This window comes from Myxocyprinus asiaticus, chromosome 24 (assembly GCF_019703515.2).
Source record: "Myxocyprinus asiaticus isolate MX2 ecotype Aquarium Trade chromosome 24, UBuf_Myxa_2, whole genome shotgun sequence".
NCBI classification, from domain to species: domain Eukaryota; kingdom Metazoa; phylum Chordata; class Actinopteri; order Cypriniformes; family Catostomidae; genus Myxocyprinus; species Myxocyprinus asiaticus.
This window is the reverse complement of record NC_059367.1, coordinates 8,905,743-8,920,564: the sequence shown is the minus strand read 5'-3', so window position 1 is coordinate 8,920,564 and position 14,822 is coordinate 8,905,743. Positions and strand designations below refer to the sequence as shown.

At 35.3% G+C, this 14,822-nt stretch overlaps 1 protein-coding gene, 1 long non-coding RNA gene and 1 pseudogene across 7 annotated transcripts in view; 2 read left to right on the top strand and 1 right to left on the bottom strand.

Moving 5' to 3' along the window:
* Positions 1-2,120: 2,120 nt before the first annotated feature.
* On the top strand, positions 2,121-5,416 carry LOC127414803 (uncharacterized). Its single transcript, XR_007892859.1, has 5 exons — positions 2,121-2,135; positions 3,014-3,289; positions 4,171-4,313; positions 4,670-4,743; positions 5,012-5,416. It is a non-coding gene; the product is annotated as an uncharacterized LOC127414803 (long non-coding RNA).
* Positions 5,417-5,776: 360 nt separating this feature from the next.
* LOC127415358 (piercer of microtubule wall 2 protein-like) lies at positions 5,777-11,991 on the top strand (annotated as a pseudogene).
* The window catches only part of LOC127414706 (tight junction protein ZO-2-like), a 107,841-nt gene continuing 104,103 nt past the window's right edge, over positions 11,085-14,822 (bottom strand). For all 6 annotated transcript variants that reach the window (XM_051652898.1, XM_051652901.1, XM_051652900.1 and 3 more), the window contains exon 23: positions 11,085-13,648. In XM_051652898.1, the coding sequence (XP_051508858.1) occupies positions 13,477-13,648 (172 nt within the window). In that variant the 3' untranslated portion in view covers positions 11,085-13,476. The remainder of the gene's footprint in view (positions 13,649-14,822) is intronic.

Sequence of the window (14,822 nt, the reverse complement as noted above, 5' to 3'; positions counted from 1 at the left end):
GCGAGCGAGTGAGTAATCTGAGCCAATCCAGTAACAGTTGGACTGATTCAGACCAACTCTTGTGATGACTTCAGTCTTGATTCACCAACTGGTTTGACTGATTCATTACGAAAAAACAAAAACAAAAAACTGACCAATCGCACAGCACACAGTGGTGTATGTTCAGTTTCGCAAGAATGGACATGCTCCACTAACGTTTGCCAGCCAGAAAGTAATTTTGAACAGTAGTGAAAAATGCCACTTTGTTTGTGATATCTTGTCATGTAATGCAATAAATGATATGCAGTTTTTAAGCGTGGCTTAAGAGTCCAAACATTCAGGCACCTTTGGTAAAGATTTGGGTGTTTGGGTAGTTAATAGTTTCACTATTAAAATGCTAATTCTTGATATCATGAATGAAATTAGCACTAGTGAAAATGTTCATTTTTGATATGTGTTATTAGGTTTGCAGCAGTCGTAAAAATATTGATTCTTGATATCAAGATGACGTCATTACTCACAGAACTACCAATTCTTTATATCAAAAATGGAATTTCAACTAGTAAAAATATTGATTTAAAAAAGATCAGAAATGCACTTCTTACTAGTAAAAATGACCACTTTTTATATCAATAACGTAAGAGTCAAATCTATGAATATATTTTTACGTTTGCATGTTAAGTATTTCTGAATTTATGTTAAATAAGTAATTCATTTACTTATTATTTGAGTAATGGATTTCATGGTATTTTGAAAAGGACTCGAAAAGACACAAAGCTCATGCTTAAATGAAAAATCAACCCAAATATAGATGCAAACTAGTGCTAATATAAAATAAGGGACATCAATTGATTTATTTAGTGATTTAAAGATTAATTAAAATATTTGGTTGTTTTATAATTATTTCATTATGTATTAAAGGATCAGTTTATGTAAATATTTAATTTTTAATAATTATAATTAGTTACAATAACATTATAGATATCTGAAATTAACATTGCCACCAGTGAAAACCAAATTACAGACATCAAAAATAAGAATTATTGTAATATATTTGTTGATAGCAGGAGTGGGCATTTGCAATAGTAACAATGTAATCAGTAATATCAAAAATGATTACTAGTTACAAAAATTTGTACTAGTAAGAAGTGCATTGCTGATATGTGAAATTGGAATTTCAACTAGTAAGAAATTAATTATAGATATCTGTAACTGCGTTCTGAATAGGCGTGAATGACAGATCATTGTGAAATTCTACAAGTGAAAATGCAGTTACAGATATCAAGAAGTATGTTTTTTTATAGTTGAAATGAAAAAAATATATATATTTGAAGAATGTGTATTTCTGCAAGTACTGACATCATTTGTATTGGGGGTTTTTTTGTTTTGTTTTTTAAATCAAGCATTCATATTTTTACTAGTGTAAATGTAATTCCTCCATTCCTGACATCAAGAATAATATGAAACTGAATTGTTGATATGTATAAGTCATATCCTGCACAGCATATCCTGCACATGATTAAAAGTCAATTCGGCTTGCCATATAAGAAATGGGTTTGCACGACTCTGAAATTACTCTCCACAACAGGCATCCTCCCATGGACAACAATAACAGAGCAACGCTTAATTGACTTTCGATTAAATATAAGGAACACAACATTGTGCTTGAGATCTTTCAGAGAAACAGTGATTCCTTTTGACACTTTGAATTTGGCACCATTTTGTCTTTCTAAAATCTGTCACTTAGTGCTGACGCAGATCCTTTTTCCTGAACGGGTGAGATTTTTATTGTTTGGATGAAGCAGACCCTGCTATCTCCATCCAGCAGCAGCTTCCTGTTTCCTCTTACTCTGGAAATGCTGCATTTCTCGCTCCCTCCTCATGCAATCCTTCAAGCATACGTTCACCCAACGTTTGCTGTCCTTTTGTTTGAAATTAACCATTTATTTTTCTTGTTTTTCCTTTATTTGATGGTATTCTTTAAGTTACTTTTTATAACAACAACAGACTGAAGAGCTTCATTGTGATAGGGAGACTGGGGCTAGTTGTCACACAAGGAAGGTGTTGCAAGGGATATATCTCAGTTAGTATAAGGTTTTGAGTCCAAAAAATAAACAATCTTGTTTTCCAAGAAAAGAAAAAAGGCATATATTCAGGTAAGGTTCATCGATATATATATATATTGTAGTCAGGACTTTAATATATGTGACTATAAAGAAACAGAAATGTTCACTGGAGTAAAAAGTGACAACAACCCCAAATCCCTGTACATTTTCAGCTATTAAATTGTTTTCTCATCAAGTTCTGCTCTTAAAGGAATATTCTGGGTTCAATACAATTTTTCAATCGACAACATTTGTGGCATTATGTTGATTAACACAAAAAATAACTGACTTGTCCCTCTTAAAAAAAAAAAAAAAAAAAAAAAAAAAACAAACAAAGCTAAAATCAAGGTTACAGTGAGACACTCACAATAGAAGTGAATGGGGACAATGAAAGTAAATGGGGCCAACATTTGGAGGGTTTAAAGTCAGAAATGTGAAGCTTATAATTTTATAAAAGGACTTACATTAATTGTGTTAAAACTCATTTATTATTTGAGCTGTAAAGTTGTTTAAATCATCATTTTTACAGTCGTTTTAGGGCTTTAGGGTTTGTTGACTACATTATCATGGCAACAAAGTTGTAAAATTGGTTATGACTTTACACAGAAAAGGTTAGTAAGTGATTCTATCACACTAAAATCATGTTAACACTCATATTGTTTATGCCTTGTGGCTATACTTTTGAAACAGTGAGCATTTTAATGTTTACAGATTGGCCCCCATTCACTTCCATTGTAAGTGACTCACTTTAACCCAGATTTTGGCTTTTTTTAAAGGAAAGGAGGGGCAAGTTAAAATTTATTTTTGTGGTAATCAACATTATGCCACAAATGCTGTCGATTGAGCTTAACTTGTATTGAATCCGGAATATTCCTTTAAGTGTGCATAACTTCAAAGGAATCATACTTCTTAAGAAATTTTCTTTTCAGAGTATGCTGACAAACTTCTGTGGCTCTAGGAGGATGGAGTCTGTTCTTTACAGCACTTTTATCAGTTCCAAACACACACAGGAATTCCGGTTTGGGGAATGACCGTCCTGATTCCTCACTTCCACAGGAAGGCTAATAAAAAGAACCTCTAAAACGACAAAGGCATTTTATTTTTAACAAGTCCAGCCAGAGCTGCAGACTACAATGACTTAACTACATTAAAGTCCAGTTTTACAAGCTGAACCAACATGTCTGGAGACAGATTCGTAATTTCAGGTAGAGTTTCAAACCAACTTTTTTTTCAAGAACTTGAGGTTACACTTAACAATACATGCTATTATGTAATTACATGGCAAGTTCTGTGTAATTCTAATGAATTACATGAACAATGTTTCATGGAGCTGCTTTAATTACACTACTGAAACTGTGTTAGTTCATTATTGTAATGTGTAATAGACATGTTCATGGACACTCTAATGTAAAGTGTTGCAGTATTTCGCAGTTAAAAATCTACTGATGTGTTAGTTTATTTAAGGGATAAGACATCTAGTTGTCTTGTCTGTAATACAAAGGCGTGGATTATATTTCGGGAAGAGTTTCTTTTTTCATTATGTCTCCTGATTATATGATATATTTTTTAATTTATTGAAATATTGTATTTATAATATATAACTTTATATTTACAAGTATAATATTATATATAATATTTAACATCATTTAACTTAATGTTTAACAGCATATAACATTATAGCCTTATCCAAAATGTAAATGTTTTTATATGAATACAAATAGTGTAATATTTTAAAATACAAAATTTAAAGTTTTGAACATTTTTAAGAAAAAAAGTTACTTGATTACTTTTATGAATAAACCTTTAAAATTAAGAATTGAGAAATTGTGCCCTCCGATGACAAATTTTAATATTAAATAGGATGTTGCTATTTCTTCTGCATACTGTATGTGTGTTGTATTATTGGTGAGCATTATTTGGACTTTGTATTTTAGACTGCAAGTGTATCTTTTGCATTATTCTGAACAATCTCATTTCTGATAGAGAAGCCTCAGGTGTTTATTAATTGTTTTTAAAATATGCCTAACATTGCATTGTGCAAAGTTTTATTTAAAAAGAAAAAAAAAAAATTCTGTCATCTCTGCAGCCATGGAGGGATTTAATTTCTTAGACTGATGTTTATCATAATGAGGGGTCTCCGATGGCCACTTATAAAGTGAACAATATCCATGATTTGGGAACCAGAACCCTTGAGTGAAGACCAAGATGGGACTTCTAAAGTCTGCATAGGTAAATTCTGTGAAGTTGTAGCAAACATTTTGAGCTTAAATTCAACTCATTTGAACACCATATGAGCTGTTTAAATTTACTATGTACCTTAATGAGAAGAATGGAGCCTGTTTAGCTGTTTCACAGTTCATTATTACTTTTGGTACGCGCTAGGCCAGACTCAAACTCGTACCGTGAGTAATAATGCACCGTGGCAGTGTATGTATCAACGTGGAAAAACTCCAGACAGGTTTGGATGTAAATGAATAAAAAGGAAACATTTGATGCCATTATATGAACTCAGCTATCTTCACCTTTTTCCCTTCTGACATTCCACATGATGCGATCCACTGACATTTTATTTGTTTTAATTGTAGGGTTGAAATGAAGTAAATTGGACATGATCAAAGGAGTGGAAACTTTGGGTGACAACTCAAAATATTTCTTAAGGGTATGCAGCATTTAAACTTTTTGTATGAAGCATTTTGTTAAATAGATTTGGACATCTAAGTACCACTTTTAGCTGAAACCTACAGTTTATCTGTGTATAAACTTTGGGTTAACTAAGTTTTTATGTATAAATGTCAAAGTTGTGAATTAAGAAATCTTTGCATGATGTCCAAATAACTGAAACTATCAAAGAATAACTATGATTTTGTAAAGTGATGATTAAATCAATACTGCTTCCCCAGAGCTAACAACTCTTTTGTTGATTATAGGTCAATCAGCTTGTGAAAACTGAGAAGTCCAAGGACATCTGACCACCACCACCCTTTTGTTACCTTTGAAATGCACTGTTGCTCAAATATAATAAATAATAATAATAATAATAATAATAATAATATACAGGCATTTGTACTGTATTCCAAATCTCCATCAAGCTGAGTTGAGCAGTCTTTAAACAATGTACATTATTATGATTAATGTCAAGTGAAATATTTACATTATTTATATTAGGCTTAATTTATGATATGTACATTTTGGTAAAGATTACTCAGTTCAGTTGGATGGAAATTTGTCATACAACTGAAATTTTGTTGAATGTTGAGTGCAATCCTTTGCCTTTGTAATAAATAATAGATAATAAAGATTCATCATCAATGTGTAATAAATAAATATACCAAGACAAATGTATTGTGTCGATCATGTGTAAACAAAGGTTTTTGTTAATTTTCATCAATATTTCTCAAAGTTCTAGTTATAGGTCTATTTTTTAATAACCCAAAAAAATAATAATAATAAAAAAATAATAATAATAATAATAAAAAGAGAAAACCAAGTGCCATGTTTAAAAGGAAAAATCTTTTACTTTTAAGTTGATCCCAAATCTGTTTATAAAAAAAATAATTATATATATATATATATATTAAAGAAGAAAAAAATAAATAAAGACGTGACGTCACCAACAAAAACGGAGCGGGCCGCCCAGGACGTCACATAGTTACGACGTTGTTAGGAACCAAGTGTGGCTAGTGGTAAAGCACATGTCCAAGGTTTCACTGTTGTTAACACAGATAAGACATATAGTTAACACACGCACAAACACAAGCTTAGACGGAGCCTAAAGTGTTTAACATATATGAAATAAAAACAAGCGATGTGTACAAGGTGGATAAAAATTTACCGAACTGATTTAATAATCCAGAGTGCTTCAGAGGATACAGGTAAATCCAGCAGCAGTGCAGCATGGGCTTACATAGCCTAATGACATGAGAGTTGAATTTACAGTTATGTTTCAAATTATATATATAGTTTTCAGAATTGAAGACAAAGGTATTTGGCCACTTTCTGGGTCAAACTCTTAACATGTCCGTAGATATAGTGTGGTGTCCTACACCTGTGAGGACACCTGTGTGAACTTGAGGGGAACAGACTTCATATATGCACTAAAAATCAAATCACACTGAAACCAGCTGGTTAAAAGTCATTGCAATAATGGGACAGAAAACTGGTTTGCAAATGCCACTTGGTTTGATATTTTGTTTTGCAATGTCAGTTGCAAGAAACCCAGGGACAATTACAATTATAAGTGTTTACATTAACAAGAGTTTCCTTAAAGGGATAGTTCACCCAAAAATGTAAATTCTCTCATTATTTACACACCCTCGTGCCATCTAAGATGTGCATGACTTTTTTTTCTTTTGCAGAACACAAAGATTTTTAGAAGAATATCTCAGCTCTGTAGGTCCATACAGTGCAAGTGAATGGCAGCCAGACCCTTGAAGCTCCAGAAGCACATAAAGGAAGCATAAAAGTAATCCATAAGAATCCAGTGGTTTAACCCATGTCTTCTGAAGCGATCCAATCGGTTTTATGTGAGAACAAAGCAAAATGTAACTTCTTTTTCACTATAAATCTTGACATCAGCAGTCTCCTTGGCGATCATGATTTCAAGCTCGATTACACTTATTAATGCTTTACGTATACGCAAAGCGCTACATGGCATTTGAAATTTTGGGTGAACTTCCTTTAACCTTCAAATGCATACCTCATTCCACCCCCTGTACCTCATCCATTTTCTGGAGTTGTGCCCACACCTCTTCCGTATTTCTCAGTCCATCTCTTGTAAATAGTGTGACACACAAAAAATTGCAAAATTGCAAACAATTTTTTTTAAATAATGGTTTAAGTACCAAAAGTGTATAGGGTCTCTAGAGACCCATGGTATGTGTCTCGTTTTTGTTTTTGCACTTCCATAAATTATATTTCTTATAATTATTTCATATTAAGTTTACTATAACAGGTTATCTATTTCTTTGTGAATTACAAGATAAGTACTATATTCATACAAATAAACACTATATTACGTTGACTTTCTGTGCAACAACGAACTATCAACAATGGGGAATTATCAGTATTTAATATGCGTACATAACCATAATATACGTTATTTCTTACGCAAGGTGGAGCTGTTGTTTCAGTAATTGACGATTTACATTTGACATTGCTATTTGATGAAGAAACAACATTGAAGTAAACTATAGCAAGTGTAACACATGAACAGTATATGACTTTTGTCATTTGGGTGTACTACTGAAATAATGTAAGTTGTGCATCTATGTAGACTCAATAAGTGCCTGAGAAAATACACATAAGCTACACATAAGAAACACATACATTACATGTGTAGATTATGTGTATTGTGTAGCTCAATATGTGTTTGACAGCCAGCTGCATCTCATGAAATTTCAGTGTGAACAGTGAATCCTGTTCTTGGTTTGTCCTGTTAGTTGCATTATCTCTTTAACTTATGAAAATTAAAACATCAAAATATATTTTATTGTTTTCTAATTTTTATTGGAAATATTTTGTAAAAATGTACACCATCTGGGCATTTTTTATATAAGTGCCGGGTCTCTAAAGACCCAAATATGTAAGAGTGTTTGGGAAAATTACCACGCTTTTAAGCGTTAAAAGAATATTCCGGGTTCAATACAAGTTAAGCTCAATCGACAGCATTTGAGGCATAATATTGATTACCACAAAAATGTATTTGAACTAAAATCAGCTAAAATTTGGGTTCCAGTGAGGCACTTACAATGGAAGTGAATGGGGGCCAATCTGTAAACATTAAAATGCTCACTGTTTCAAAAGTATAGCCACAAGACATAAACCGTACGAGTGTTAACATGATTTTAGTGTGACAAAATCACTTAACCTTTTCTGTGTAAAGTTATAGCCAATTTGACAACTTCGTTGTCATGACTATGTTGTCAACAAACACTAAAACGACTATAAAAATGACGATTTGAACAACTTTACAGCTTAAATAATACATGAGTTTTAACATAAGAATGAATGTGTTTGTATATATATTTATAATCTTCACACTTCTGCCTTTAAACACTCCAAAAATTGGCCCCATTCACTTCCATTGTAAGTGCCTGTAACTTCAATTTTTGCTGTTTTTTTTTTTTTTTTTTTTTTTTGAAAGAAAAGGTCAGACGAGTCTAAATAATTCGATTAGTCGATTCACCTTAACTTGTATTAAACCCGGAAATTTTGTTGCAAGTTGGCTCAGATATTTTAGGAGTGGCTTAAGTAGCCTATCCAAAAATGTCCATGGAGCCACTGGATACTTACTGGCTGCTTTTCAATATCAAGTCCAATTCATCAGTTTAGTTTTAATTTGATAATTTTCAATCAATTTAATCATTTTTCATTTCAATTCATGCATTTAATATTTAAATTGTAGCATGTAGTGTGTCTAAATAAGGAAATGTTTGGTATAGAAAGTTAGACTTTGAATGTATTGTCTTTGGGTCATTTTCCTGTCATGGGAATAAGAACTCAAATTATTATTCCAATAACAACTATCCTGATAAGCCTCTTTGTACTTTTCAGCAAAAAGATAATCAACTCCCTGTACCAAACAACAAATCAAACATATGGAAGCAAAAAGCCAACAGTTCATGAAATGCCGGTGAGTACACAATGTATTGTATAGAAAACACATTTTCATGAATTATTTAGGTTACTGACATTTGAATTTCAACATTTATACTTTTTTTTTTCAGACAACATTTAAATGGAAGTCAGCGGAAGTTTTCGGAGCTTCATCTGAAAAGTTGGCTGTACAGAGATAATGGCTTCAACACTGTGCTTGACAAGAGCCAAATCACTGGACTGAACACAAAGACTGTTGCACGACAAAGTCAATTTCTATTACTTGTCAAACAGATGGAAAATATCAATAAAATACCTTTTTGTTTTGTGTATAATGAAACGGTTAAGATCATTTGAGATACCTATTAGTTTACATTAGAGCCATGAACCATTTGCCACTTGTTAATTGGTTGCAGGTGGTATGACGGGGCGGGGACATTCTCATTGCAGAGATTGGACAAAAAGAGTAGTCCAAGAGGAGTCTTCAATATTTTTTAGAAGAGAAGGCCTGTAAATGTTAGATGTGTATACATGCTAAAAATCAGCATATAGACAGCTACAAAGATAACAGACATGGACTAAAAAAAAAAAAAAAGTCACCATTTTGATTTCACAGGGTCATGACATGAGGAATTGAATTTCCCTTGATCTTTTGACATACACAGATGAGCCAAAACATTATGACCACCTGCCTAATTTGCTGTTGGTCCTACGCGTGCCGCCAAAACAGCACCAACCTGCCGAGGCATGGACTCTACGAGACCCCTGAAGATGTCTTGTGGTATCTGGCACCAAGACATTAGCAGCAGATCCTTCAAGTCCTGTAAGTTGCGAAGTGGAACCACCATGGATTTGACTTGTTGGTCCAGCACATCCCACAGATGCTCAATCGTATTGAGATTGGGAATTTGGAGGCCAGGGCAATACCTTGAACTCTTCATGTTCCTCAAACCATTCCCAAACAGTGTGTGCAGTGTGACAGGGCACATTGTCCTGCTGAAAGAGGAATACCATTGGGAGTACCATTGCCATGAAGGGGTGTACCTGGTCTGCAACGATGTTTAGGTAGGTGACGTGTCAAATTGACGTCTACATGAATAGCTGGACCCAGAGTTTCCCAGAAGAACATTGCCCAGAGCATCACATTCCCTCCACTTTTCCTCTTCCCACAGTGCATCCTGATGCCATCACTTCCCCAGGTAAATGGCGCACCCATACATGGCCGTCCACGTGATGTAAAAGGACTCATCAGACCAGACGACCTTCTTCCACAGCTTCAAGGTTCAGTTCCGATGCTTGCGTGCCCATTGTAGGCACTTTCGACGGTGGACAGGGGTCATCATGGGCACTCTGAGTGGTCTGCGGCTACGCAGCCCCATACGCAGCAGGATGCGATGCACTGTGTGTTGCGACACATTCCTCCCGTAACCATCATTAATATTTTCTGTTACTTGTGCCACAGTAGACCTTCTGTCGGTTCGGACCAGAAGGGATAGCCTTCATTGCCCTCGTGCATCGATGAGCCTTGGTCGCCCAACATGCTGTCGCTGGTTTGTGGTTTGACCCTCCTCGGACCACTGTCGGTAGGTAATCATCACTGCTGGCTGGGAGTACCCTACAAGCCTTGCCGTTTCAGAGATGCTCTGACCCAGTCGTCTGGCCATAACAATTTGGCCCTTGTCAAAGTCGCTCAGGTCTTTACTCCTGCATTCAACATGTTGACTATGAGAACTGATTGTTTGCTTACCATCTAATCTACCAAGACCTTGACATGTGGCCTTGTTAGGAGATTATCAACTTTATTCTCTATTTACGTGTGAGTGTTCATGTTTTGGCTCATCAGTGTATAAGAGGTCAATGTACTATAAAAATATACTGTAAGTTTCAGAACTCAAAACATCCTCCTTGCTGCAAAAAGAGCATTTCTTGAAACCAAGCTGCCAAACGAGTTCTCTACTTCTTCCACATTGTGATGTCACACTGTGTTACAATTGCATCTGACCGTCTTCAATGCCTATTTACCTTATCACTTCTGTAACATGCCCACTAATGATGAGCAGTGAAATGGTAAGTAGAAAGAGCAGGTCAGTCAAGAGTAGAGAGCCAATCACAACAGTTGCAGTTTACTGTCAAGTCTTAAAGGAGAAGCAGCATGAAAAACCAGGTGTTTCCAACAGTGTCAAAATGAGGGTGGGAAATATTCATGTTTTACAAATATATGACTGTTATTTGTGCAAAAACTAGTATTTAAGTAAACCCCAAAGAACATATTAAAATAATAAAAAAGGCATGTTATGACCCCTTTAGCTTTGGTACACTTGAAATGGGTCTATGTAATTTATAGCCTACTGGTTCCCGACACACTTCCTTTTGGATGAATGAGAAGCACACAAACTAAACCGACAATGTCAATATAGTTTATTTTATTTGGTGTAGTAAAGTGAAATGCCACAGTTGACCTGAACATGAACGTCCAGTCAATATTCTCTCAGCGCGAGATCCTCACATAGTGGAAGCCATCAACGAGTTTTAGAAGCACTTTGAACCAATATGTGGAGGTAAAGCAAACCAACATAGAGTACAATCAAGCATGTTTAAAACATAATGTGGTGTGGTTGAAATAAGACAAACTGTGACAACAGCAATTCAAACACAAGTTATCACTCAAACCTATCAGCATTAACCTGATTTGTGAAGCTCCGTTTGGAAACAATTCATTTCTCGTTGCTGTTGCTACACTGAGGATTACGGGTGAACGGCATACGGTTTTAAGGGTTTTGGTGTGAACTTTTTCCCTGTTTTTCCTTGGGGCTGTAAGCAGCAAAATATTGTCCAGAGGGCTGGATTGTCAAGTCCTTTACACCTCCAACATTATTCATAAAGTAAAAGGCACTTCAAAACATTGTAACAAAATCCAGTGTATTGTCTTATACATCATATACACACATGATCATAAATGAAGGAATGCAAAGACAGTATAAACCTTAAAGAGTGATTTTTTAAGAGACGTTTTGCTTCATCAGGCTTATAAAAAGAAAGAGTAACAAAAAGCTGGTTTGTAGCACACATGGAGTTTTCATGGAGTGACTCGTGAAGTTTCAGTTGCATTGCAGAAACTGAAAATTTGCATAGGCAAGATAATAGAGTTGCAATCGAAATAATTCAACCCCCCTGACCAGCAATACATTCTGGTGATGTGAATTAAAACACATCAACTAAAACCTCAGTAACCAAAGTAAGTTTTAATAAACATTTGGGTGATTTTGAGAACAAAGAGTTCAGTTTACCCAAAAAAAACAAACAAAAAAAACAATTCTCTCCACAAATGTCATGTCAAAAATATTCAACCCCCAAAGTCAATCATTTGTGGAGCATCCTTTATCCTTAATAACAGCAAATAAATGTTTCAGGTAAGTGTTCTCAGGCTTTGGACACCTCTCTATTAGAATTTTTACACATTTCTCATGAGCAAAAGCTTCCAGCTCATTGACATTCTTTGGTTTCTGTGCTGCCACTGCTTCCTTGAAATCCCAACAAAGGTTTGCAATGGGATTTTAATGATGGACTGAAAGGGCCATTTAAGGACATTCCACGACCTATCCTTGAACCAGATTTTGAACAACTTGGATGTATCCTTGCTGTTATTGTCTTGCTGGAAAGCCCAGTGGTCACCGAGCTTCAATTTACACACTGAAGGCATCACATTTTTCATGCCAAAATGGCCTGATACCTAAAAGAATCCATGGTGTCAGTCACATAATCAGGATAGCCGTTTCCTGCAGCTGCAAAACACTCCCATAACAGGACTGACCCACCTCCATGCTTGACTGTGGGGATGGTGTCATTCTTGTCATCACCTAGCCTTTCTTACTTCAGACGTACTGCTGACCCATGGGTCTAAAACTCATTTTCAGTTTAGTGTCATACGTCTATAAAACCTTCTTCCAGGACTTCACAGGTCTTTCCTAATTACTTCTTGAATATTCAGGTCAATATTTCCCTTGGTGAAGTTTTGCTTTCTTCCACACCCCAAGGAGGTTGCTGTTGTACCATATTTAAAAAATGTATGAATGGTGCTGCCAACTTTGTCTATTGGAAATTAAAGTTTCTTGGAAATGTACTTTTAGCCATGACCTTTCTTGTGTAATGAAATAATCTCCTCTATTAGCTTTTGTGACAGCTTATTTTTAATTGCATTTTTTGCATAGAAATACATTTTTGCTTACAACGCTAAACTTAAATTTTAAAACTTAAATAAGTGCCATTGCAGATTGATGACTTAATTTTGTTTTAAACAATTACTTGTGTAGCTTTACATATTTAAGAAACAGCTACATGCAACAGGGGTTGAATAATTATGACATGGCTGTATTTAAAAAAAAATCCTGCTATCTAGAAATATTAGGTTATATATTCACACTATGACTTTGAATGTGTCACTTAGCTGATAGAGATGTAAAGTTTAAAAATTCTGGGTCATCAGAAAAGCTTACCTTTGTAAATCCTTACTGTCTTGGGGGGGTTGAATAATTTCGATTGCAACTGTATGGTTCACGGATCAAACAGAGGAAACAAAACTGATGCAAATACTGTATATTAAAATAAAAAACAAGGTTGAGAATAAAAGAATGAGATCCTATCCACACGGACAGAAAGTTTAACTTCTTTGAAGTGAAAAAGAAAGATATACGTGTGGGAAACTTAAAAGCAAAAGGGCTTCCAAGTCAGCAGCAGTTTTGGTGTAAGGCTGCAGCCCCAGTGGAATGGTGAAGCTGTGCAGTGAGCTGAGGCGGATCAGCTACAGCTCGGTGTCCTGATACTGTTTTGTGTTGGTATAATAGCCACGCTTGGTCTGCTCGCCCAGTTGCCGCCGGAACTCCTCCCCGGGCTCCTCGCTGGGGCCGAGCAGGTGGCTCTCTGTGTATGGCAGCTTGCAAGGAGGGGTCTGAGGCTCTGGTCGAGCAATGGAGCTGGATACAAACACAGCAAGGTAAGAGAAAGGACAAGGACATATGTCTGCACGTTTTGTTCTCAATCAGGAGGCCATAAAATGACTTACAATTATTTAAAATTTGATTATTATAATGTAATTTAAAGGAATATTCCAGGTTCATTACAAGTTAAGCTCAATTGACAGCATTTGTGGCATAACGTTGATTACTACAAAAAACGTATTTTGACTCGTCCCTTCTTTTCTTTAAAAAAAAGCAAAAATCGAAATTACAGTGAGGCGCTTACAATGGAAGTTAATGGGGACAATTTTTGAAGAGTTTAAACTGAAATGTGAAGCTTATAATTTTGGCAGAGGCTATTTGCACTAAGTGTAAAAAGCAACAAAAAGCATCTTCTTTGCATTAAGTTCAAATAGCGTTAGTTACTCTTACACCCCTGTTTAAATACTAACATACAGTAGTGGCATCGCTGCAGCATTTTTATTGTGTTTATTTGGAGTCACACATACACCCTACACCAATCCCTACCCCGAACCCTACCTAACAAAAATGCCTCACTATAGTAACTATAGTATCACCATGGTATTTTTCTAGTAAAATCATAGTAACTACAAAATTAAACATGGTTACAATTAACTGCTATTAATAACATATTACTGTAGTAACACCATGATTAGTACAACGGAACTATATAGTTTCCACCAAAACACATGGTTACTACAATATTACTACAGTAAAACTATGGTTAATTTTATCCAGATCAAATCCTTCTCTCAACTCCCCAACCTTCACTGTGACAAAATCACTGCAAGGAATCTCTTTTATTTAATACTAGAAGTATTATATGAAATATTACAGGAGTAGAGAGATGGGAAAAAGTATGTCAAAGGGTGGAATTCGAACCCGGATCTCCAGAGTGACAACATACACATACTGTTGCTAATACAGCTGCACATGGGGGTGCAGTTTGTTGTAAAATCCTGTGTTTCCACCAGACTATTGGAGCTCAAATAGTCACTTAATTGTCCAAACTCTTAATCTACTACATCTAACCGGTTAACCAGTTTAATGTCTCTGCCCCATCGCGTAAAATTCAAATATGCCTGCCTTGATTTGATCAGCAGTTGACCCCAAATCAATCTGTCGTGGCTGTCTTGAGTTTGCTTTGAGCAGTGGTGGGTGGAGCTAGTGT